At 40.2% G+C, this 26,205-nt stretch overlaps 1 protein-coding gene across 1 annotated transcript in view; it reads right to left on the bottom strand.

Annotated features, from left to right (window-relative positions):
- LOC126175848 (syntaxin-8) overlaps positions 1-26,205 on the bottom strand; it is a 72,774-nt gene that overhangs the window by 38,376 nt on the left and 8,193 nt on the right. Inside the window, exon 2 of the mRNA XM_049922855.1 lies at positions 13,225-13,419. Coding sequence (XP_049778812.1) covers positions 13,225-13,419 — 195 coding nt within the window. The remainder of the gene's footprint in view (positions 1-13,224; positions 13,420-26,205) is intronic.

The raw sequence follows: 26,205 nt of genomic DNA, 5'->3' as shown, positions 1-26,205 counted from the left end.
GGATAATAAGAGAGTCCCAAACAAGTTCATTAAGAAACAAAGCATTAATGTTTGCCAAGAACAAAGAGAAAACAAAGGTAGGAATACACCAATGATTGGGCAAAACATCTCCAACCGCTGACGCAATAAAGAGTGTTAAAACAGCACTATACCTTCACAAGTTTTTGCGCCTAAAGTAGTAGCTAGTAGTGAGAACAACAGAACACAGGGAAATCAAAGAGGGACACACACAGAGAATACATTGATACTTTACTCTATAATAGTTACGAAAAATGGAGAACGTCCTGGAACAGGGACCAAAATTCAGGGCGTAACAAATAGCTATTGGACCCATACATAGAAAAGGTTGTTTCCTTTGCTATAAGATACCTATGAGAGAATGGTTATTAGAAGAGGAAGAAAGAGAAAAGAGAATATTCAACTGAAACCCATAGTAACCGGGACTATTTATGGAAAAATTGTAGATATTTATATTGATTCAGTTAGTGAAGTATCTTTAATGTCACAAGAACTAGTACATGCTATCAAAACCAAATTGTATTTCCAATATTACCAGTTATAAGAGTATATTTAGTAGGTATTACTGGAAACAAAGGTAAGCCTGTGAAGCATGAAATGAGAATACCTATCACCATAGGAAAACACGAGTTCTAGCAAACTTTATTAATAATGATGAAAATAAATGTACCTGTGTTACTTGGGTATGGATTGGTTGTTAGGTACAAAGTAGTAGCCAATTCTGATACCAAGACCTTATTTTGTGATTTCAATGGAAGCAGTAGTAAATCTGAGATAAATACATCCATTATCTTAAACAAGAAAATTCATTTGATTATGAATGCTCAGTTAGTTTCACAACACGAAATGGCAAATGACATACTAACTAGTGAAAAGCTGATATTTAACAAAGCTTATGAATCACCACTGTTACCCGCAGAACAAAAGCAAGAGTTATATAAAATTATGACTAAATATAGTGATGTATTTTCTGACAAACCAGGCATCTTAGGACATTATATACATAAATTTAAGATAAAGGATTTAAATCCTTTTTTAAAAAAAACCACACTCTAATGGCCTTCCCTTGGCCACTAGAAAAGTTATTAAATATTCCTGATAAGAGCAAGAAGAATAAACAAACAAGCAGCCTTGAAAATTTCCTACTCTTACCACGTCCTCTTCCCTTCCCAGTATTAAATGATTTAAATAAATCTGTTCTTTTCATCAAAAATAAAATATTTTGTGCTGTGGATCTTAATTACTGTCTTCTTGGCTGAAAAGTGTAATTTAAGTAATGTGTGGCGTCTCCAGAGTGCAATCGAGCGCACTCAAGGTTAAAGCTCTTCTTAGCAGCCAGCATACGAAACAGCTTTTCAAGATTTGTGTTGTAATGTAGTTCTGAAAAATTCTTGACACTGTTATTCAAGAGCAAGTCAGACAGATACGATTCTGAACAACTATGACAGTCTGTGTTGGTAGGGCAAGTTCCACAAATTTTCACTTTTTACAAAAGATAATTTGTTCATTCAAATAGACTGTGATATTAAACAGGGATCGCTCAGTACTACCTCGCATTCGAGATCCTAAGTCTTCTGCTTGCTTGCACTTTGTATTGTAATTAGTAGGAGAGGAAAGATGATCATAATGTTCACTTCAAAAATGAGAAAAAAATTTACCTTTTAAGATAACAATTATTACTTCATAAAACTTTCTTCTCAGTGTTCAACTATTATGGAATATATTCATCTTCTTCCAAGAGAATATACTGACAAAAATTAATATTTTCTTGTATCTTGCAGCAATGGTGGCTGTTGTTTCCTTTTTAACAATAGATGTACACCTTTGAAAATATGTCCTTCCTTAGTTAAGTCTACTATCAGAAAAAAATTATTAGTAAAGTCCTGGAATATACAAGTGTGTTAAAAATCATGGAATGCCAACAAGCCAACGATATTATTTACAATGCTGCGCTCTCACAGGTGAAAGCGATAATTCAGGTTATGAAGTGGTACTATAATACCAAATACTTATAAGCTTGAGAGCAGCAGATCAAGAAGAAATCAACAAAATGGTAAATAACCAAGTCATCAAACGAAGTTTGAGCATATATAATAATCCATTACATGTAGTGAAAAATGCTACAGGAGGGGCTCATTTGGTGCTGGGCACATGTACATTAAATAAACATACAGAAACCAAAAGGGACAGACCCATTAGTATACAGGAATTATTAACCAAATTTTAACAGGCCAAATATTTCACCTCCATGGATCTTACACTTGGTTATGGGCAGATCAAGTTACAATATGACTCTAAAAAATATACTACATTTTTATTTGACGGAAAATCTTACCAATTTAGAGTATTACCATTTGGGTTACATCTTTCAATGTTGGGTTTTATATGGGCACTCGATGAAACATTAAGTAAAGAACTGTCATAAGAACTCATTGTTTGTGTAGATGACATTTTGCTATTATCGAAAAGTTGGGACGACCATTGTCATTTACTCACGAAAACTTTGCGAAGGTTGAATGAAAAGGGGATAGCCACAACATTGTCAAAAATCACATTTTGCAAGGAAATAATTAAATTTTTTGGGAAATTTAGTTGGGGTTAAGGGCATAAAACCACCCAGACAGAATCAGAGCTATACAGGAGTGACCGGAACCTCAAAATCTAAAACAGTTGCATTCATTTTTAGGATTAGCTGGATCCTACCATTTACACATAGAGGGACAAGTATTGAATGATCCATGGTTGATATATCTTTTAAAGCAATGGTCTGTGTGGTCATAGGATGAGGGTGCAGCGGAAGCTTTTACAAATACTAAAAAGGCACTGGTAGATGCCCCTATTCTGTCATCCTGTAATGGTTGAACTGTTTAAGCTGGCCACAGATGCATCGGAGTACAGAATCACAGAGGAATTATTCTAAAGGGAGTGGAATACCAAAATAGGGGAGCATAGAACAATATCATTTGCTAGCAGAAGTTTAAAAAAGCATGAAATGAAATGTACAGCCATAGATAACAAACTGTTAGCAATAGAGTGGAGTGTTGAAAAAATATCTCTGCTGTGTTTTTACAAGAATATCAACATAAAAATTAATTATATAAAAGGATTGCAGAATACAGGTCCCAATGCATTATCACGATTACTATTAGGTTTGAGTGCTATTAAATGAACTGAAGGAGCGGGAGTGATTTTTGCCATCAATTTTTTGGGATTAAGTTACACGAATAATGACATAAGGACTCTAGCCTTGAGGATAAAACAAGACATGAAAAAGGGTCTTTACTTTAATGATATTTATAACAGTTGCAAAGAACTATCATCACCCCACTCAGAAAATTCTGAATGGGCGATGATAACAGATGCATTAGTTTGGAAAGCACCTCAGATCAGTGAAGATGGAGACTATGTTTTCCATGTGATGTAGAGACAGATCTTATACGGTTCATACACAAATGATATGGTCATTTTGGAATAAGGAAGTGTATTACACACAAGTGTAAATTTTATTATTTCAAGAATATAACTCGTAAGATAGTTACTATGTTAAGATTGTGTACAGTCTGTCAACTCATTAAAGAGGATAATAGTCATGTGCACTATAAACCATATGTGATAATTCGAAAAGGATTGCACAATTTAACGGCACTGGACTTCTTTGGCCAATTACCCACAGGTAGGGGAGCAGTAAGTTACATATTAGTAATGGTCGAATGTTGGTCAAAGAACATTAAACTTTATCCCATTAAACAAGCAAATACCACTGGACAGTGTGTCTAAGGTGTTCAGCCTGACTGGGTTGCCTCCAAACACATCTCTGACGATTGTCTCGTTGAAGGCATATGCCACACTCATCGTTGAAGTGCATGTGATGCCAATCATGAGCAGTCCATTCAGCCTGTTGTTGGGCCCATTTGTATCGCACTGCATGGTGTCGTGGTTGCAAAGATGGACCTCGCCATGCACGTTGGGAGTGAAGTTGCACATCATGCAGTCTAATGCGCACAGTTTGATTCATAACATGACGTCATGTGGCTGCACGAAAAGCCTCGTTCAATATGGTGGCATTGCTGTCAGGGTTCCTCCAAGCCATAATCCGTAGAGCAGTCATCCACTGCAGTAGTAGCCCTTGGGCGGCCTGAGCGAGGCATGTCATCGATAGTTCATGTCTCTCTGTATCTCCTCCATATTCGAACAACATGGCTTTGGTTCACTCCGAGATGCCTGGACACTTCCCTTGTTGAGAAGCCTTCCTGGCACAAAGTAATAATGTGGACGAGATCGAACCGCGGTATTGACCGCCCAGGTATGGTTGAATTACAGACAATATGAGCCGTGTTCCTCCTTCCTGGTGGAATAACTGGAACTGATTGGCTGTCGGACCCCCTCAGTCTACGAGGAGCTGCTCATTGTATGGTTGTTTACATCTTTGGGTGGGTTTAGTGACATCTCTGAACAGTCAAAGGGACTGTGTCTGTGATACAATATCAACAGTCAATGTATATCTTCACAAATTCTGGTGAATTCGGGGTGATGCAAAACTTTTTTTTATGAGTGTATTAACTGAAAAAGGCACACAATTCATTAGCCATAATTTTAAAGAATTCTTTGCTTGGGAAGTGGTAGGACACATAACTATATCCAAGTATAGTCAACAAAATAATCCTTGGGAACATGTTATGAAGGAATTAGGACGACTGTTTAAAACATACTGTTGTATAAGGCACATTACCTGGGCACAACTAGTACTGGAATTTCCAGCAATTCTTAATAAATTACTGGATTTGTCAACAGGATTAGCTCCTGTAGAAATTATAAATAAAACCTTTATAGGATAGCCCTTGTTAAAATTGTTTACGTGGCCGAATTCACCTGTAATTGATGTCAAAAAGCTGCAACAGAAGTACACAAAAATCTGATTACACAGGCCCAAAAAAGAATTGGAGCTTTTAATGATAAGGCTATTAGACCAAACTTTCAAATAAATGATTTGGTATCAGTACATGATTTTCATCATAGCTCGAATTTATAGAAGGAAACAAGCAATTTTTTTTCAGCTTTACACCGGTTCTTTTAAGGTTCAGAATATATCACATCCAAAAGCAGTATATCTAATCAACCCTGAACAGGGCAAGGTAAATGATTCGACAATATAGATATGATTAAAAGATTTAAGACCCCAGGAGAGTTTGTGCCCTTTGCAAAATCAGTGGATTAACAACCACCAGACATACAAATTAAATTGTTTCCGTCTTCCTATCTCACTTTCCTAGGGGCAATTTCTATCTTCTTTGACTATTCTAATATCTTTTACTAATATTATACTTTATACTATCACTTCTTCCAGATATAGAACCACTAAAAAAAGATTGATCCAACACCTGTACATGTAGTGTCTAGTATGTATTAAATAATAGTTGCATTGGTATGTTTACAAAGACAGCCATGAGCTTAGTTAATAAACTTTACTATAAATTAACATTTCTAGGAAAATTATGAAGATGTGCGACTTACACATAACACACAAAAAGCCAAGAATAAGAATGATTTTAGCTTTATTTTCATATGATTGTAATAGAAAGTGGAGGAAGTTCAACACCTTCTCCTCCAATTCGCTTCACCTGGTCCTCCTAGGATCTCTGCCTCAAAGATGGCTACACCAATACCTTCACACGCACATCAAACCTATAAACCACCAAAAACAGTACTTCCACTTTGACAGCTACCAATCACTGTGCACCAAATAGTCCCTTCCATGCAGTCTAGCTGCCCATGAATGTGACACTTTTAGTGGTGAGCAGTCTCTCTCCAAATATGCCACGGATCTCGCTGAGGCATCCAAAGACTGAAATTACTCAATCTTGTCCAGAAACAGATCTCCCTTGCCTTGTCTCAACAATCATGTACCACCCCCACAAAAATGTATCCTTGTCCATCCCTGCTCCCAATCCCTTACCTCATAGGTCATATGCCTGCAATATGAGGTGCATTCAAGTTCTAAGGCCTCCGATTTTTTTTTTCTCTGGACTGGAAAGAGATAGAAACATGCACATTGTTTTAAAATGAGGCCACGTTCATTGTCAATATGTCCCAGAGATGGCAGCACCGTACGGCAGATGGAATTTTACCGCCAGTGGCGAGAATGAAAACTGTTTTAAATACTTAAAATGGCGACGTTTTCCTTACTTGAACAGCGTGCAATCATTCGTTTTCTGAATTTGGGTGGTGTGAAACCAATTGTAATTCATCGACAGTTGAAGGAGACATGTGGTGATGGTGTTATGGATGTGTCAAAAGTGCGTTTGTGGGTGCGACAGTTTAATGAAGGCAGAACATCGTGTGACAACAAACCGAAACAACCTCGGGCTCGCACAAGCCAGTCTGACGACATGATCAAGAAAGTGGAGAGAATTGTTTTGGGGGATCGCCGAATGACTGTTGAACAGATCGCCTCCAGACTTGGCATTTCTGTGGGTTCTGTGCAGACAATCCTGCATGACGACCTGAAAATGCGAAAAGTGTCATCCAGGTGGATGCCACGAATGCTGAGGGACGACCAGATGGCTGCCCATGTGGCATGTTGCCAAGCAATGTTGATGCACAACAACAGCATTAATGGGACTTTCTTTTCGTCGGTTGTGACAATGGATGAGACGTGGATGCCGTTTTTCAATCCAGAAACAAAGCACCAGTCAGCTCAATGGAAGCACACAGATTCACCACCACAAAAAAAATTTCGGGTAACCGCCAGTGCTGAAAAAATGATGGTGTCCATGTTCTGGGACAGCGAGGGCGTAATCCTTACCCATTGCGTTCCAAAGGGCACTACGGTAACAGGTGCATCCTACGAAAATGTTTTGAAGAACAAATTCCTTCATGCACTGCAACAAAAACGTCCGGGAAGGGCTGCGCGTGTGCTGTTTCACAAAGACAACGCACCCGCACATCAAGCCACCCTCACATCGAGCTAATGTTACGCAACAGTTTCTTCGTGATAACAACTTTGAAGTGATTCCTCATGCTCCCTACTCACCTGACCTGGCTTTTTCCAACAATGAAAGAACCTCTCCATGGCCGCACATTCACCAGCCGTGCTGCTATTGCCTCAGCGATTTTCCAGTGGTCAAAACAGACTCCTAAAGAAGCCTTCGCCGCTGCCATGGAATCATGGCGTCAGCGTTGTGAAAAATGTGTACGTCTGCAGGGCGATTACATCGAGAAGTAACGCCAGTTTCGTCGATTTCGGGTGAGTAGTTAATTAGAAAAAAATCAGAGGCCTTAGATCTTGAATGCACCTCGTAAGCCCAGATGCACTACCACCTAGCTGTCACTGGCATCTTTGCAATGCTGCAACCACTGTGCTGCATTCTAAATGGGCATGACAACTAACAAGCCATCTGTTCGCATGCATGCCCACTGGAAAACCATGGCCAAGAGGCAGCTGGACCACCTAGTTGCTGAACATGCCATCCAAAACTATGTGCTCCAGAACCTGTGCCATTTACATTCTTCCCACCAACATCATCTTTTCTGAATTGCGCAGGTGTCAATCCTCCACACAACACTACATCTGTTCCTCTAATCCACCTGGCCTCAACAATTGCTTCTGCCTGTCCTCCACCTGCCTATCTCCTTCCCTGCTCCCACTCCAGTACTACAAATGCCTTCTACCATGTCAATGAACCTACACAGACCTTATCTCTTTTCTCCCCCCCCCCCTCCTCTCTCTCCCTCCCCCCCCCCTTCTTCTTCCCAAGGCACAGCTACATGATGTACTTAGCAACCCTATTGTGTCTCCACCCCAAATTCCTGCACATTCCCACAGGCAGCACTGGCGTCTTTCACTGCCCCTATCCTACTATTCCCTACCAAGCACACATTCCTTCCTTATGCTCCTTACCCACATCAATTAGAATTCTGCTAATGTCAGACACAGTTACAATTGGGTCTCAGTACCCAGAGACAGTATTTGTGTGTGCAAAAACAAAGATGATGTGACTTACCAAACGAAAGCGCTGGCATATTGATAGACACACAAACATACACACAAAATTCAAGCTTTCGCAACCAACGGTTGCTTCGTCAGGAAAGAGGGAAGGAGAGGGAAAGACGAAAGGATGTGGGTTTTAAGGGAGAGGGTAAGGAGTCATTCCAATCACGGGAGCGGAAAGAATTACCTTGGGTGGAAAGGACAGGTATACACACACACACACACACACACACACACACACACACACACACACACACACACACACACACACACATAACCATCTGCACGTACACAGACACAAGCAGACATTTGTAAAGGCAAAGAGTTTGGGCAGGAATGTCAGTTGAGGCAAAGATGTTGTTGAATGACAGGTGAGGTATGAGCGGCAGCAACTTGAAATTATCGGAGATTGAGGCCTGGTGGGTAACGAGAACACCAACCTGTCAAAACTCCGGAGATGGGAACTTGCCCTTCAGTATATCCTCTATTTTCGTTACCCACCAGGCCTCAACCTCCGATAATTTCAAGTTGCCGCCGCTCATACCTCACCTGTCATTCAACAACATCTTTGTCTCTGTACTTCCACCTCGACTGACATCTCTGCCCAGCTCTTTGCCTTTACAAATGTCTGCTTGTGTCTGTGTCTGTGTATGTGCGGATGGTTATGTGTGTGTGTGCGAGTGTATACCTGTCCTTTCCCCCCAAGGTAAGTCTTTCCGCTCCCGGGATTGGAATGACTCCTTAGCCTCTCCCTTAAAACCCACATCCTTTCGTCTTTCCCTCTCCTTCCCTCTTTCCTCACGAAGCAACTGTTGGTTGCGAAAGCTTGAATTTTGTGTGTATGTTTGTGTTTGTGTGTCTATCGACATGCCAGCGCTTTCGTTTGGTAAGTCACATCATCGTTGTTTTTAGATATATTTTTCCCACGTGGAATGTTTTCCTCTGTTTTTATATATATATAACAGAAAGAAACATTCCACATGGGAAAAATATATTAAAAACAAAGATTCCACGACTTACCAAATGGGAAAGCGCTGGTAGATAGGCACAATAAAAAAAACACACAAAATTTCAACCTTTCACAACCCACGGTTGCTTCGTCAGGAAAGAGGGAAGGAGAGGGAAAGATGAAAGGATGTGGGTTTTAAGGGAGAGGGTAAGGAGTCATTCCAATCCCGGGAGTGGAAAGACTTACCTTAGGGGGAAAAAAGGACAGGTATACACTCGCGCGCGCGCACACACACACACACACACACACACACACACACACATATGTATCTGTCCACACATATACAGACACAAGCAGACATATTTAAAGGCCAATATGTCTGCTTGTGTCTGTATATGTGTGGACGGGTATTATAATTGTTGTATTATAATTACTCAGTGGCTATTATGCGTTCTAGGGCATGTAGTAGTAGTTATGCACGTACTGGTTAATTAATAAAATGTTGTTTCAGAAAGCTTTCACATTTACATTAAAAGTTACTCAACAAAAGGTTATGGGCCCAGGCACAGGTGTATAAGTAAGGTCTTACAAATGTTAAAATTGAAGTCATGTGCAGAAATACAGAGTCAGTTCAGAAGTTACATGTGTGCTGATCATTCATATTATGATGATTGATCATTCTTGTGCGCAGACTGACAATATTTTTTTTCTCTCACTCACAGCTAAAAATTAGTGGTACCGTCTCAACTAGGCTTCCAGTGGTTGAAAAGTTGACCGGGGCATGAAAATTACTCGATGTGGCAATTTGCCATGAAGGTGTACTTGGTCCATGATAAACTGTGGGATGTTGTTGAAAATGCTCCTTCGTACCCGATGAAACATGACAATTCTTGAAAGAAGAGAGACAAAAAGGCACAAACCCGGATTATAATTTTCATCAACAAGATGAATTATTCTCATATGAGGAACACAAAGATGACAGCAGAAGCCTGGACAGCCTTGGAAAACGCATTTGAAGACTCAGGATTCATATGTAGAGTGAGAATTATTGGCTGTAGTGCAATGGTTCACATTCCAAAATCCTATCACAGGAAGTGGGGTAAGAAGTCACAGAAGTTGACATTTGTAGGTTACTATCAGGTAACCAAAGGCTATAAATTCATCAATAGGAGACTGGTCAGGTAATTGTCAGAAGGGATGTAAAATTCGTCAAAGATGGGAGTTTTTCAAGTTCAAATACAGAGGAAACTAAGACCACAAATGCCTTAGGATTGGAACAAGAAGTAGTTCTTCAGGACATCAATACTTCACACACTGAAGAAGAAGTTAAATCAGAAGACAGTGATAATGAACCCTTTTATGGCTTTGACAGTATGTCAAGAGAAACTGAAGCTCAAGACAAGGGTCATGAGAATCAAAACAGTAAGAGGTTACACATCGAAGGTCAAACAGAGAACCAAAACCCCAGACATGGCCTGTTCATATTAGCCTACTTACTATTTGAAAGAAGGATTTACAAGTCAAGACATTGATGTCAAGGAAGCTTTGGAAGGGGCTTATAATGAAGAATGGAAAAAAAAGCAATGAAGAAAGAATTATCATCTCTAATTCGTAATAACACATTTGAAGAAGTAGTGCTATCCAGGAGACACAAACCACTGAAGACTAAGTGAGTATTAAAAATAAATCCGGGGACTAGCAGTACACCAGAAACATTTATGGCACACCTACTGGGAAAAGGATGCGCTCAAGTTCAAGGAATTGATTGTCAGGAAATCTTTGCACCAGTGGTCAAGCATGCCCCCATTATTAGAGATCTCTTTTCTATGGCAGCTCGAGAGAACCTGGAGATCGACCATGTTGACATCACTAGTGCTTATCTCTATGGAAATGAGCGTATGGCACTGTGGGTCAGGAGTCCCCCATTTGGGGAAGTTTGGCTGCCGAGGGCAAGTACTTATTGCATTCAATGCCACATTGGGTGACTTGCGCGTCAGAGATGGGGATGGAATGATGATGAGGACAACACAATACCCAGTCCCTGAGCAGAGAAAATCTCCTGCCCCAGCCGGGAATCGAACCCGGGCCCCTTGGCGTGGCATTCCGCCACACTGACCACTCAGCTAATGGGGTGGACGTCTTTCTAAGAAGACTTAAATGAAGAAATGCACGTAATTCCATCATAAAATTTTGCAACTCCTGGTAAAGTATGGAGGCTGAAGAAAGCTGCTTATGGACTCAAAACAGGCTGGTAGGAATTGCAATGAAAAATTGATGAGGTGTTAAGAAAACTGAAATTGAACAAATCAAACACTGATCCATGTATCTATTCTCACAGAGATGGCACCAAATTAGTCATAGCAGCTTTAAATGTTGATGGTATGTTGTTATTTTCAAATGACAGAAGTGTGTTGGACCAATTCAAAAGTTCTTTGTAGGAAAGATACACCAATGCCTAGGCATGGAAATTACACGGGATCATGATAAAGGAAAAATTTGGATCTCTCAGAAATCCTACGCAAAAAAAGTTCTGGAGAAATTTGGAATGAGTGAAGCCAAGCCGGTGTCAACACCACTTGAACTTGGTTTGGACTCTGAGGCAGCCGAAGCAGGTGATATCAAGGTACCACATCAAGAAACAATAGAAAATCTTATATATCTCTATCCCAAATCTCCAGAACCTGATGTGTGTTTCACTGTAAATCTCCTTAGCAGATATAATCCCTGCCTTAAAGGATTCATTGGTTGTCAGTAAAAAAGACTGTTTAAAGGGAACCATGGACTACATGCTAGAATTTTCTAGAGACAGTAACAAAGAAATAATAGCCTTCAGTGATGCAGATTGGGAAAACAGAATCAATGACAGACATTCTGTAACTGGTTCATGCACAAAATTACAAAACTCTTTAATTTCGTGGTCTAGTAAGAAACAAAAAACTGTTGCACTTTCTACTTGTGAAGCTGAATATATGGTCTTGGCATCAACTGTTCAAGATTTACTGTGTTTAAGACAACTTATGTTTGAGGTAGATCCAAGCAGCGTCATAAAGTCATGTACAGTATTTTGTGATGATAAAGGACCCTTTCAGTTAGCCAAGAATCTAGCGACAAATTCTGTATCAAAGCATACAGATATAAAGTATCATTTTATAAGAAGGCATGTTGAGTAAGGTGTTATTAATGTTGAACATCAGCCTTCTGAAGAAATGTTAGCCAATGCTTTCACAAAACCACTTAGCAATACCAGACATGAAACAGGTGTAAGAAACTGTGGTTGTGTGCAATAAGTGAAGGAGCAACTGTACATTTAGACTTCATACTGCATGTTGATGTCAATTTAAGGGGACATGTTAAGATATGTAAATAGATATTGACAGTTTTTTTTTGTTTATTCCTTTGTGCTATAATAACTCATTGGTTATTATGTGTTCTGGGGTGTGTAGGTAATGTTACGCATGTACTGATTAATTAATAAAACACTGTTTCACAAAGCTTTCACATTTATAATAAAAATGCTCTACTGCCTGAAAGCTGAAATATTTCTAGCATTCTTTTTAATTGAATCTGTCTGTAACTCCATGCCTCGTCTATATAATAAATCTTTAACTAACAAAATAGATTAAGGAATTACTTTTACAATGTCAATGTATTTGTCATGCCTAATACCTGCAGTACACATTACTGATAAAAAGAACTAAAAAATAAATTTGATTATCATCATGTTTCGGTCTAGCTCAAACTACAAACTCTAAGCTACAAATTTCTGGCATGAGTATGAGTAGTTTGAAATTTCAATCATTTTTGTTGTTTTCCACTTCCAGTTTCCCTTAAGAAAGAAACATTTAGAAACCAATGAATAATGGACATGGAACTGTGGTTTCCTTTTTATCTTCTCCATATATCATGCATGCTCCAGTTGTTAAATCTTTCAAAATTTAGTGTAATGGTAATATTCTGCTTCCTCAGATGTTGTTAAATTAATTTCTGACTATGTTGTTCAAACAAACAACACTCATTTTTCTGGCAGACCTAGTGTAATATTAACTTTCATTTTCCATTTTCCATTATACAAAAACGATATTTGTGTTCGCTGAAAACTCCTGCATTACCATTGTAATTGGTTATTTAATGAGTGTCACACATGGACATAATGGCATGGGACAGACTGTACAGTTACCAATTAAAATAGCTACATGCCTGCAGTATTTTTACAGTTATGTGAGGACTGTCAACATTTAAGAACAGTGTATTAGTTCTAATCAAAGGATACATCATTGATGATAATGAAGCAACACGTAACTTCTCCTGTAATTGCTGAACTTCTGAAGAATACTGTTTCATTCGAAGACGGACTGCTGATGAGAGAGATGCATAAAGGTGAGATGTCTTCTGCTCAAGACTTCGAGCAGTCAACTGTTCCATTATCTCCCTATACAACTTCTCACAATCCTCATGTTCTTTCAGCCTGCAACACAGAGAAAAATTCAAGAGAAATTCTCAACATACAAAGATGATCATGCAGGGAGACACAGCTGGAATGGAAATGAGAGGAACCAATAAAAAGAGAAATAATAAAGTAGCATCATGCACAGTTTCCCTTTCAACTTAATACTCGATAAAACAATATAATTTTTAGGAAAGAAAAGAAAACTTCAACTGCCTTGTCACTTTTTTAAAAGAAGTTTGTGTCAATAAATATGTGTTTCTCTTTATGTTAAAGGTCTTAAATTCAGTAACTTCTAAATCCCATGTGTGGCCTTTAAAAAGGGTAAAGAACTTCATGAATAATCATTGGTGCATAATTCATACAAAAATTTATGAAGTAATAAGATTAGAATGGATTTTAAATTGAAAATATATATTATACATAAGATACCTAAAAGCTTGTAATAATCATTCTTAATTAAATGACACACAGTACACAGCACAAAAACAAAACATCAACAATTGCTTGCTTTTAAAATTTCAGCAGCCCATTTGAGATTAATGTCAGTGGCCAAACAAAGACTCAGAAGGATTCTGCTCTATGTAGCATGTTTGTTGCTGTGTGTTTGTTGGTATTACAGTTACTATGGGTTGGGTTTATTAACTGATCACTTTTTATTTGTAGTTCTCTCAGTTGCTACATACTGTCATTTGTGGAGAAATGAGGACATCTCTGACATATTCTTCTGTTTGAGTTCAATAGAAGGGTGAGAGCAGCAGAGGTAGCTAGAAACATTTGCAGCACTGTGTATGGAGATAATGCCATTGGATAGAGCATGGCATGAAAAAGGTTTTCTCATTTACACTTGGACTGATCACCGTACAGGTCTGCCGAGTGCTGTTGGCACTCAGGGTGCACTCAGCCCTTGCGAGGTCAACTGAGGAGCTACTTTATTGAGAAATAGCAGCACTGGCCAAGAAAACAGTGGCTGGGAGAGTGGTGTGCAGACCATATGCCCCTCTGTATCCATATCTGCTGATGCCTTAAGGCTGAGGATGGTCAGTACTGTCGGGCCCGTCAAGGCCTGTTTTTTTTTTACTTTGCATATTAAGGAAAAAGATCATTTAAACACATTAATCCACAAAGGTGCATAACAGGGTACTTGACAACTGGCAAATGTGATGAACTGTGATCATTCCACCATTGTGAAACATTTGCACGCAATGGGGAAAGTTAAAAAATCTGGTGTATGGGTACCACAAGCTCTAAGCCAAAAATCACAAAAATCAGCAGATGGCCGTATGTGTATCTCTGTTTGCTCATCACCAATTGGCTCTTGAACACCACCAACCATTCCTATCCTATATCATTACTGACGACAAGAAATGGTTTCTTTATGCTAACATAAAGAAAAGAAACAAATGGTTGAGGTCAAACAAAGCGGAAACTCCCATACAAAGACTTGCATGCATCCACAAAAGATAATGTTACACATCTGGTGGAACAGTGATGGTGTCACATAGTACTATTTGCTTCCTCGCAGTGTAACCATCACTGCTGACATTTATTGCCAACAACTGAGACATTTTGCAGACACAGTCCAAGAACAACAACCAGGAAAATTGCTAGAACTGATCTTACTCCCCGATAATGAGTGCCCGCATTCTGCAAAAAGAAAACTATAGAGGAGTTGGATTGGGAAGTCACTCCACATCCACCTTATTCACCTTACCTTGCCCCCCTCAGATTTTCCACATTCTCTGCACTCTATCAAATAACCTTAAAGGAACTTCCTTTCTGGATGAAAATGCACTCCGAGCATGGCTCAACGAGTTATTCACCTCAAAACCACGTGATTTCTAAAATCGTGAAATCTGAACAAGAATATATTATTGATAACTGAAGTCTCTGTTACGAGTATCTGTTGCGAATATTAAACTTATACAAAAACGTTATGAACTTATGCACCAACCCAATACTTATATCAATACAAAATTGTGTGCTAAAATACACTGTATATCTTGCTGCAAGGATCTAATATAGTTTTATGTCTGCATACGCAAATTATAGAGTGTACTGTTTCTGAATTTGTACATGGTCCGATACTGGAAAGACAGACTGTTCATAGAGCTCTAGGTGGCATACCTGTTTTAGCTGAGATGGACAAATTAGAAATGGCCATGAAAGAAAGTCATAGAAAAACATTCCACTGGTTAACATCACGAACAGGTATGTAAGTAGCATCTGTTCACAGTCGTGTGCACAAACTCGAACTGAAACCTTATGAAGTAATGTTAGCGCATCGACCGACCTACTCAGGTAATTTTTTCAGAGAAAGGATCTATGGATATTTCACGCTAGACATTGCAAGAATACACAGCATCAATGCATATATGACAGTGTTAACATGTTTATGATTATATAATTAAATCTTGTTGGTTCTCTGAAAAAAGTAGCATCTGTTCACAGTCGTGTGCACAAACTCGAACTGAAACCTTATGAAGTAATGTTAGCGCATCGACCGACCTACTCAGGTAATTTTTTCAGAGAAAGGATCTATGGATATTTCACGCTAGACATTGCAAGAATACACAGCATCAATGCATATATGACAGTGTTAACATGTTTATGATTATATAATTAAATCTTGTTGGTTCTCTGAAAAAAGGTTGCAATACATGGTACACATACCAATCAGACATTATGGTTTGGTGGAAAATGATCAGTCCTATAATTTGAGTTGCACTAATTGCACACCATATTCCTGTTTATCGTCATATGGAGACTCTTCTTAACTGATAAGAATTTTCAGAACTCCAACATTCACATACTATATGATGCACACGTGCATTATCAGAAAAAGAGCACTTCAGGACCAGTCTCTTCATCATGCACAGACTGCAATAGCAGACTGCAGTAATGACATTGAGCACAGTGTCTGAATTGGTCAGTTGATGCACTATCATTACTTTATTAATGTTTGGAGTAGATGCTACTAATATAAGAGTCGGAAATGCTACATGCAGCAATGATTTTCTCTAACTTCTGCCTAAGGCAACTCATAACTGGTATAGTCCAATCATGAGTGTACAAAGCAAAAAGAGCTTGTTCGTAATGGTTCCCACACAATGGGATACAGACTAGCATCACTGATAGAACACCCTGTTTTATTTCAAAATAAATAAAATTTAGCCCCTACTGGATGTCATATACTCTTTAGTCTTCCAATGTCCTGAGGGGACAGAGAAAGGTATCTGCTGACCTTTATTTTCACTTGAAGTCAGAACCACAGAGAAGAATCACCTTAGGATAAAGCTACACTGAAGCGCCAAAGTAACTGGTACAAGCATGCATATTCAAATACAGAGATATGTAAACAGCTAGAATATGGCGCTGCGGTCAGCTTTGCCTATATACGACGAGTGTCTCGCGGAGTTGTTAGATTGGTTACTGTCGCTACAATGGTAGGTTATCAAGATTCAAGTGAGTTCGAACATGGTGTCCTAGTCAGCGCACAAGGGATGGGACACAGCATCTCTGAGATAGCAATGAAGTGGGGATTTTCCTGTGCGACCATTTTACGGGTGTACCGTGAATATCAGAAATCCAGTAAAACGTCAAATCTCTGACATTGCTGCGACCGGTAAAAGGTCCTGCAAGAACGGGACCAAAAACTGAAGAGAATCGTTCAATGTGACAGAAGTGCAAGCTTTCCACAAATTGCTGCTGACTTCAATGCTGGGCCATCAACAAGTGTCAGCGTGCAAACCATTCAATGAAACACCATCAATATGGGCTGTCGGAGCCAAAGACCCACTCGTGACCCTTGATGACTGCACAACACAAAGCTTTACACCACGCCTGGAGCCTTCAACACTGACATTGGACTGTTGATGACTGGATACATGTTGCCTGGTCAGACAAGTCTCGTTTCAAATTGTATCAAGTGGATGGACGTTTACCGGTATGGAGACAACCTCATGAATGCAAGGACCCTGCATGTCAGCAGGGGATTTTTCAAACTAGTGAAGGTTCTGTAATGGTGTGGGGCATGTGCAGCTGGAGTGATGTGGGACCCCTGATACATCTAGATACATCTCTGACACGTGACACATAAGAAAGCATCCTGTCTGATCACCTGCATCCATTTATGTCCATTATGCATTCCGATGGACTTGGGCAATACCAGCAGGACAACACAACACCACACACATCTCTAATTGCTACAGAGTGGCTCCAACAACACTCTTCTGAGTTTAAACACTTCCACTAGCCACCAAACTCTCCAGACAGGAAAACTATTGAACATATGTGGGATGCCTCACAACATGCAGTTCAAAAGAGATCTCCACCCCCTTGTACGCATACAGACTTATGGACAGCCCTGCAGAATTCATGGTGTCAATTCCCTCCAGCACTACTTCGGACATTAGTCGAGTACATGCCATGTCATGCTGTGGCACTTCTGCATGCTCGTGGGGGCCCTACATGATATTAGGCAGGTGTACCAGTTTCTATGGCTCTTCAGTGTATATAGAAGAGGGGGAAAAATAATAAAAAATAAAAAAAACAAGTCCCACATATGTTACACAATATGTTTGATACTTATGAAGAATTACATAGATTATCATTATTATTTTTAATTGTATTAGTGTGCAAATATTAACTAGACTACCTACAAATTAAGTAGCAGTGTATTAAACAGTTGGGCTTGAGTGTGATAGTATAATTATGGTTATGGTAAAACACTGAAGCTGTAAGGCATTACTGGAAAGACACTGCTGGCTAGCAGACTAAAACGGGCAGGTTCAGTAGGTTATTTACAAAAATTCTGTGTTGTTGTGCACATGTCACCCTTCCTTCACAAAGAGCAAATGTTGTGTTGTAAGAGCACTTGTTGAGTGTAAATGGCTGCGGTAAGTGGATGTGGAGTTTCAGTGTTGTTAGTTTGTGTGTGTGTGTGTGTGTGTGTGTGTGTGTGTGTGTGTGTGTGTGTGTGTGTGTGTGTGTGTGTGGCGCGCGCGCGCTCGCGCGTTAGGAGCTTACGGGCTTTCCACGCAAAGGTTGTCAGCACCTTACCTACATTAAATGAAACGGATGCGGATAAAATACCTAAAATTGTTGTACCAAAGTGAGGAGAAGACCTACAAAATGACACTCTTACCCTCACTCCCATCTCACTCATATTGATCCACACAATCACTTTATCTCACATGCTTTAAAACAATGGAGAAGGGTGAAAGGTGCTAGACATCAGATTAAAACAGAAGTAAAACCGCAGAATACCTAAAAGTGAGGCACAGGAAAATGCAACTGACTGATCACTTACAAAGAAACATGGCTGAGCCAATCACCTTGTACACACATTAACACCATCTCCCTACAATTTTTGGAAACAGGTTAGACAACTCACAAAACCTTCATTTGAATGTCACTTATAATAGAGTGCACATCTACCATTGCCGTCCGGTCTGAAAATAAGAAACAGTCTAGTAAAATGTAGTGCACAGAGAACTGTATGCCACAAGCACCACGTATTGAAGAGTTGTTGCGCTGAAGCACGAAGCCATGTGTCAATAGGACTACAGCCTATGCAAAGATGAGTAAGAAGGACCTCAACCCGTCTTTGTAGTTGGAAGAGATGCGCCACGGCCAAACAATGGGATTTTCTAGACTCACCTTCCCATCAATGCATGACTCTGGACCTCAACAGTGAGGAGATAGCATACAGAGGGATGGCAAACTGAAATAACTAAGGATCATGATGCGCTTCCTTGGCTGCTACATCTGCCCTTTCATTCCCTGCAAAACCTTCATGCCATGGTACCCAGCAGAAAGACACCGCCTTCCCCTGCCATTGTAGTTGGAAGAGGGTGTCCTGAATATTCTGTACTACTTTCTTTGCTGGGTACAAGCATTGGAGAGAGTGAAGGGCAATCAGTGAATCAGAACAGACAAGGAATTTAGCACCTAATGCACATCTCATCTGCTCCAGTGTCCGCAGGTTTGCATATAAGTCTGCATCTAAGATAGTAAAGTCTTGAGGCAGTTGGATCTGTAGAACACAATCAGTGAAAACAACAGAGCAACTAATGGAGTCCCCATTTTGACCCATCCATAAAGACAGCTGTAGAGTTGTGGTTTTCAGCTAAACTGACATAACATAACGTGTTAAAAACATGTGCAGGAGTGCAACCTCTCCTGTACTGCACTAAATCTAAATTTACTCTAGGCCTCTGCAGTAACCATGTAAGCAAGCAGTTAAAACCTTGGATTTGGGGTTTCATCTGCTCCATACCAAGTGACTGCAGCACATGGTGCACACAGATCCAAAAAAGTCTTATTGCTCACAGATGATTAGCAAAAAGGCATTCAAGAGGTGGAGGATCAACAGCATGGTACACAGTTGAAGTCAGTGCCACAAGGAACTTACATGCCTGATGCACCGTGAGAAACAGCTGCCAGATTGTGAGTGGTAGCTCCCCATCCTCAGTGTAGAGAGTAGGTATGGGGCTGGTCCTGTAGGCAGCCATGGCCAGCCAAATCCCCTCAAAGTGGATAGTGTCAATAATCTTCAGGTAGGAAGGCCTTGCTGATGGGTTGATCAAATCATGCTGCACACACTAACACATATATGGATTGTTTGACAGCTACTTGTCGGTGCCATTCGACCACCGCGTCTACCTTCTTCCCATCACTGATTTTAAACCTGCATTCACAGACATGTGATGTGCAGTAGGTACGATTTTACCATCCCACACTCATATCTACAATATTGTGTGTTCGAGTTGGTAGAAGGCTGAGTGGTTCTAGAATTTACACAGAAATTCTCAAATCACTGCAGGGGGCAGGGGGCAGGGGGCAGAATGACTTAGTACACAGCACAGAAAGGGACGGGAGCATGCACAACTTGTGAGATGTCATGAGGCTCCCCAAAACCCAACCCCAAGGGCAAGTAGAGGTTGAGCTCCACAATGCATGATGGGCTCTGAAGTCTCCTAGGAGAAGAAATGGTTGATGCTGTTGTTCGATAAGTGAGAGCCTCAGAGTCTGTTTCATCTGGTGGAGGTAATTACTGTGAGCAAACAGCGATTCTCTGACACACATGAATTTCAACAGCAACTGCTTGCAGGTCAGTAGTTACAGGAAGAGCAAGAAATTATGCGGAGAGTAGAGGAGTGGTGTGCATTATTTACAAACACAGCAACCCCTCCCTTGGTCCTTTCACCAGTCAGATCATCCTTGCAATAGAATGTGTAGCCCCATACGATAGGGTATAAGATGTTTTAAAATGTGTTTCCTGCGCACACACACACACACACACACACACACACACACACACACACACACGGGATATTCCTGTACTAGGAGCTTCAGTTCCTCCATATGTGTCCTGAACCCATTAACATTCTACTGGATGATGGGAGCCATTTATCATGGGGGCTGCACTTTCACCCCGTCTTTCCACATGAACTGGGAGCATGCCATACGTGGAGGCTCAGTTTTGTGGCGAGATCACTGTCCCAGTGCGACATCAAGGTCCACTAGTCTGAAGAAGAAACCAGAGATAAGTCAGAGAGGAGTAGTTCAACACCGCTGGACAACAGACTTACTGGCTCTGTCAGTTGTTGATGACTTGTCTTGGATTTTTGCCTGGGTAGGCTTTGGAACTAGAACTGTGGTTGTGGTGGTAGCAAGACTGGTCAGTGGACCAGTCTGAACTTATGGAGAGGCAGGGAGCTCCGCAACAGCAGCAACCACAGCCTTGTCTGACGTTCTGGGGGAGGTACGGGCTTCGAAATAACTGCAGCAGAACAAGTACACTGACAGAAGCAGTTACTAGTGCTGAAACTGGCAACATCATTTGTGTAGCAACATCAGTTTCACAGACTGACTGTTTAAGAACAGATGCAAATGAGGTAGTGAACGTTAGGCATTGAGTGGCCTTAGGCCTCATCATGCGAGACATACTTAATGGTTTTGATCTCCTGTAATCCCTACTCCAGACATGGTGATCCACAGAGCAGTTTACACACTTCACAGGAGGGCAACAAACCAAATCCTTCATGGGCAGCCTTAGCAAATTTGCCGCACGTGGCTTCTCCCTTACATCCAACAGCAGTGTGCTCAAAGTGCTGGCACTTAAAACAGCGCATTGTGTTGGAGAACAGGCTGCACACTTAGGCAAAGGAAACCTGCTTCAACATGCTCTGGAAGTTTCAAGCTGTTGAAAGTAAGTATAAAGGAGTCCGATTTCACTAGAGCGCCATCCACCATTTTCATTATGTTTTGTACATCAACAATGCCTTGTTGTGACCACTCATTTTTCATTTCTTCCCAGGGAATATCAAATAGATCATTGCAAGTTACAACACCTTTGCTGCAGTTCAAGGGTTGTGCAGTTCTGTTTCAACTGCATACTGCCCAAGGCATCTAGCTTTTTGGAGGTTCGCTGCTTGATGGGAATTAGAAGTTTCCACTAATAGTGTCACACTATGCAGGCGCTTGACAAACTTTAAAGAGCCACAGATTCCTTCTAAACCCTTTTGGCTAGAGAAGAGCAAAACATTCTCAAAATTACCTTTTTTGTGCTTGACTACTAAAAACACATACTAGTTAGCAGCATATGTTCTGTTACTGCAAATACCATCACTCTGAATAAATCTAGAACAAGGAGGACTAGCTACACGTGTCCTCTTGTTTGAGTGGGTGTTGGTGCCTACCAGCAGCCATCCTGGTCCCACAAGCAGCAAGGGAAATGGAAGTCCACATAGACAGAGCCCCAAATGGCTAGGAAAGCCTTATACAAATGAGGTTTGGCAAGTCCCCCAGAGGTTGCCTGCTAACAACTGTTCCACCTCGACAGTAATGCAGCTCATCAGTGCGCAGGACATCTTGAGACTGAGCGATTTACACAGTCAAGCCATAATCCTTATTCCCTGTGACACTCAACTTCCCACTGCTGTGCCACATGGTTCGTGCTGAAGCATGCCCAGAGTTTATGGTGACAGAGAAGTGGCGGTGCTTATAAATCCCTAGCTCAGGAACCCCAGTGTTGTCAAGCCCATACCCAGCAAAAGAATGCTGAGCCCCTGAGGGCATGAGGGCAGTTAATTCAAGTTCTGTAGATCATTTGTACAATCAATCGTAATGATGTGCAACGAGTCATTTTACATTCACAAATAAATATGGATACATGCTGATCACCTACATTTTTTCCTCCTCCTCTTCTTCTTCTTCTTCTTTCCCCCCCCCCTCCCCCCCCCCCCCCCCCCCCACTACTGTGAGTTATGTGAATTAATGATTCCTCCCCATTACCTTTTACACATTAGACAATTAGAAATTCTTTGATGGAATGTCATTTTTTTCTTCTGGTATTGTAATCACGTACAGTATAGTTCCTTTATCTGGAACAAACTTCACCACAGAATAAATATATTGTGAAGCAATAGTCAAAATGGCTAATTCCTTAAAAAGATGACCACAAGATGATAGTGGCTAAGCATCACATGTTATCCTTACAGCATATTTTTGATTATTACAGAAAATTTTTGAGTAATGAAGATTTTATTTCTTGAAGTTGAATTATCTCAGAACATTATCAAATATGCCACTGAATGAAAATATGCAAACTACGTCAACTTACTGATTTCTCTCTCCCCACAATTTAAAATGATTTGAAGTGGAAAGGTGGCTGAACTACTTAGCAGTTCCACAAAGTGTTTTTTCCAGTTTAAATTCTCATCAATATGGACACCTAAAAATTTTCACATTTCCGCCCTAATTATTATCTTCTCATCATGTGTTACACTAAGCATTAGTGTAGTACCTCTAGGTGTGCAGAACTGAATATATTGCAACTTTTTGAAACTGAGAGAAACTATCCACAGAAAACCAATCAATAATACTTACAAGAATATTATTTACGATTTCTTCTACTACTGTATGTATTTTTGGAATAATTACCATGCTAGTGTAATCTGAAAAAAGAATTAATTCTGCTTGTTGTATGTTACGACAGAAGGTCATTTACATATCGGACCTTCAGAGATCAAGGGAATCAAGTCCATTTTTGGTTACTTTGGACTTATTTCACTTTTAAGTACTATTTACGAAGCGGCTTTCGGAGTATAAAAGGTTCATGTCCAGATACTGAAAGTAACTGCTATAGGATTGGCAATATTATTGAGCACAGATGGAAGCAGTATTATGTTCAGAGCACAATGGAAACACGTCCACTGTCACAGTTTGCAAGCTGTTTTGCCAGTGTGTAAGCTCTAAATAAAGAAGATTGATGATTATCAGTGAAGAAAGAACATATTTCATTCCTTCTAGAAACTTAGTGATTACAGTTGGCAAAATGTTTACCTCCAGTGACTTATTCAGTCAAGTCCTAAAGACATTAGCTTCAAATAATTCTTAAGGCTTGGAATGAAATCAGTAAGGATTTGTAATGTTAAAGATGATTTAGGTCACTGAAGTATGGATGTGTACCACATTCCATACAAATGTGGCATGTCTTATGTAGGGCAGACTATTAGAACAGTCAAGAATAGATGCAAGAAACATCACAGACACACCTGACTAAAATAACCAAGCCAATAAACTGCCACCGAGCACTGTCTTGAACACGATCATGAAATGAAATATGACAGGACCAGTGTCGTGGTGAAAATATCAAGTTTCTGGGACAGCATTACTACAGAGTCTACTGAAATAAAAAATGTCAGTAAACCTAATAAACATGGATGGAGGTTTCAGTTTCAACAAGTCTTGGATTCCACCACTTAATTTGGCTCTGATAATACAAGGCCAAGACTGTAATGGGCAGGGGGAGCTGAACTAAATAGAAGCATAAAACCAATGAAAGTCCACAGTGGGGATGGTGGTGGGCCAGGAAATGAGTATGCATAACAGCAAAACTCTCACCACCTGAAGAAAACAACTCAGTTGAAGTTGAAATATTGTGCATAAAATGCAAACACCAGCTTGGCTGCACCCAGAAGTACACCATTAATCAATCATGCCAAGAAAACCTGAGAGATCAAATCAGTCTGTGTTGGAAATGCATTATTTGGTAGAGAAAGACAGAAAGATTCTTGAGTAACTCAACTGGTAAGTTTTGTGACTGATGTCTCAGTGAGTTGAGTGGTAGTGGCCAGCTGCCACCAAATCTCATCTTTTACTGTGTGTCAGTTGCTCAGAGCATTACCTGTTATGTGGACAGAGACACAGAGCCGTAAGTGCTGTATGTCGCTCACTGACATCACAGCTCCCACCAACTGCAATCTATCAATCACAAAGTTATTTAATCTGTGCTTTAGCAATGTTAGACTGAGAATTTCCAATCATAAATGAACATTCTCTGGGTGAAATATTCATGACATAAGTTAAAAACTGTACTTGGATAAGACTAGGACACACAGATCTGGTTTTGCAAGCAAAGCCAAGTGAGTCATCCAATTACACTGCATAGTGGAACTTTCAGTGCCATTAATAACAGTGTTTGGAACTCACATCAGCTCATTCTACTCATCAAGTCACATTTGTATGGTGTCTGATGCAAAGAAGTCAAAACAGGTATATTGAGATGGAGTGGGGGTATTGATATCCTGGTCTAGGGCCGAGTTATGTATGTTAACTGGAGTTTGGAATACCGGCTTTTTTAGTTGTGGGGAGGGGGTGGGGGGTAGGAAGATGGTATCCTGGTCTAGGGTTCAGATACATAGGTTAACTGGAGTTTGGGATACTGGCTTTTTTAGTTGTGGGGAAGGGGGAGGGTGGGAGGGAGGGCGGTGGGAGTTGGTATCCTGGTCTAGGTTGAGCTACATAGGTTAACTGGAGTTTGGGTTACCATAATCTTATGGTTTGTTTTTAATGATATTGGCGTTGTTCCCCCCTCCCCCCCCCGACCAACTCCTGTTTTCCATGGTTGCCCAGCTATTTTCATTGGGTTTAGTCACTGAACTGGTTCACGTGTTATTTATATTTTTGTGGGTGTTACGATTGACGTTTTGGTGGCCACATTGGTTATCCTCAAAATAGGGGTTTTTAGGCATGGTGATGACATCATTGGTCAAAGCAAACTGGTGTTGTACCTGTGCTGTGCCGCAATGTGTTATGTGACATCATTAAGCCACGGCGTGTTTATTTTGGAGTCGAAATGAAATGATGGTGTAGAGGGCACATTACATGAAGAGACAGCATGCTCTAGCGGTTTATGTATGTCGTGGCGATGCGTTTGTGACGTATGTTAGTGTGCCATTTACTATGCTACACCTGCTGTATTTCTCTCAATGATTTTGCAGTTTTGTGTTATGAATGTAATAAGTTAGGTGTTTTTTATGTATATTTTGTTGATTTGAGGTATGGGGCTTTTAATTAATTTTCGATGTTTGTAGGAGTTTGGGATATTAGCTTCTGTAGTTGTCGTAGGGGGTTTATTGGTATCCTGGTCTAGACCTATATAACTGAACCCTAGATCAGGATACCAATAAACCCCCAATCACAACTACAAAATCCAGTAGCTATCTCAAACTCCTATGAACCTTAAAAACCAAAGCAACATTAACTAAAAACTGAACAGCTTAAATGAACAAAATATACATAAAAATCCTTAACTTATTTTATTCATCAAACAAAATCACAGAATACCAAAAGAAATACAACAGCTGTATCAGAGTAAATGAAACACTAACATACCTCACAAACACATTGTCACGACAACAACTGATTAAGTCATTAAGGTCATGAATTCATGATTCACTGCCAACAGGATCACCCTTAATCTACTCTAATCTGAAGAAAACAAATTGCACACAGTTC

The sequence above is a fragment of the Schistocerca cancellata genome, chromosome 3 (assembly GCF_023864275.1).
Source record: "Schistocerca cancellata isolate TAMUIC-IGC-003103 chromosome 3, iqSchCanc2.1, whole genome shotgun sequence".
NCBI lineage: Eukaryota > Metazoa > Arthropoda > Insecta > Orthoptera > Acrididae > Schistocerca > Schistocerca cancellata.
The sequence above is the reverse complement of the archived record's forward strand: the minus strand, read 5'-3'. Positions and strand labels throughout refer to the sequence as shown.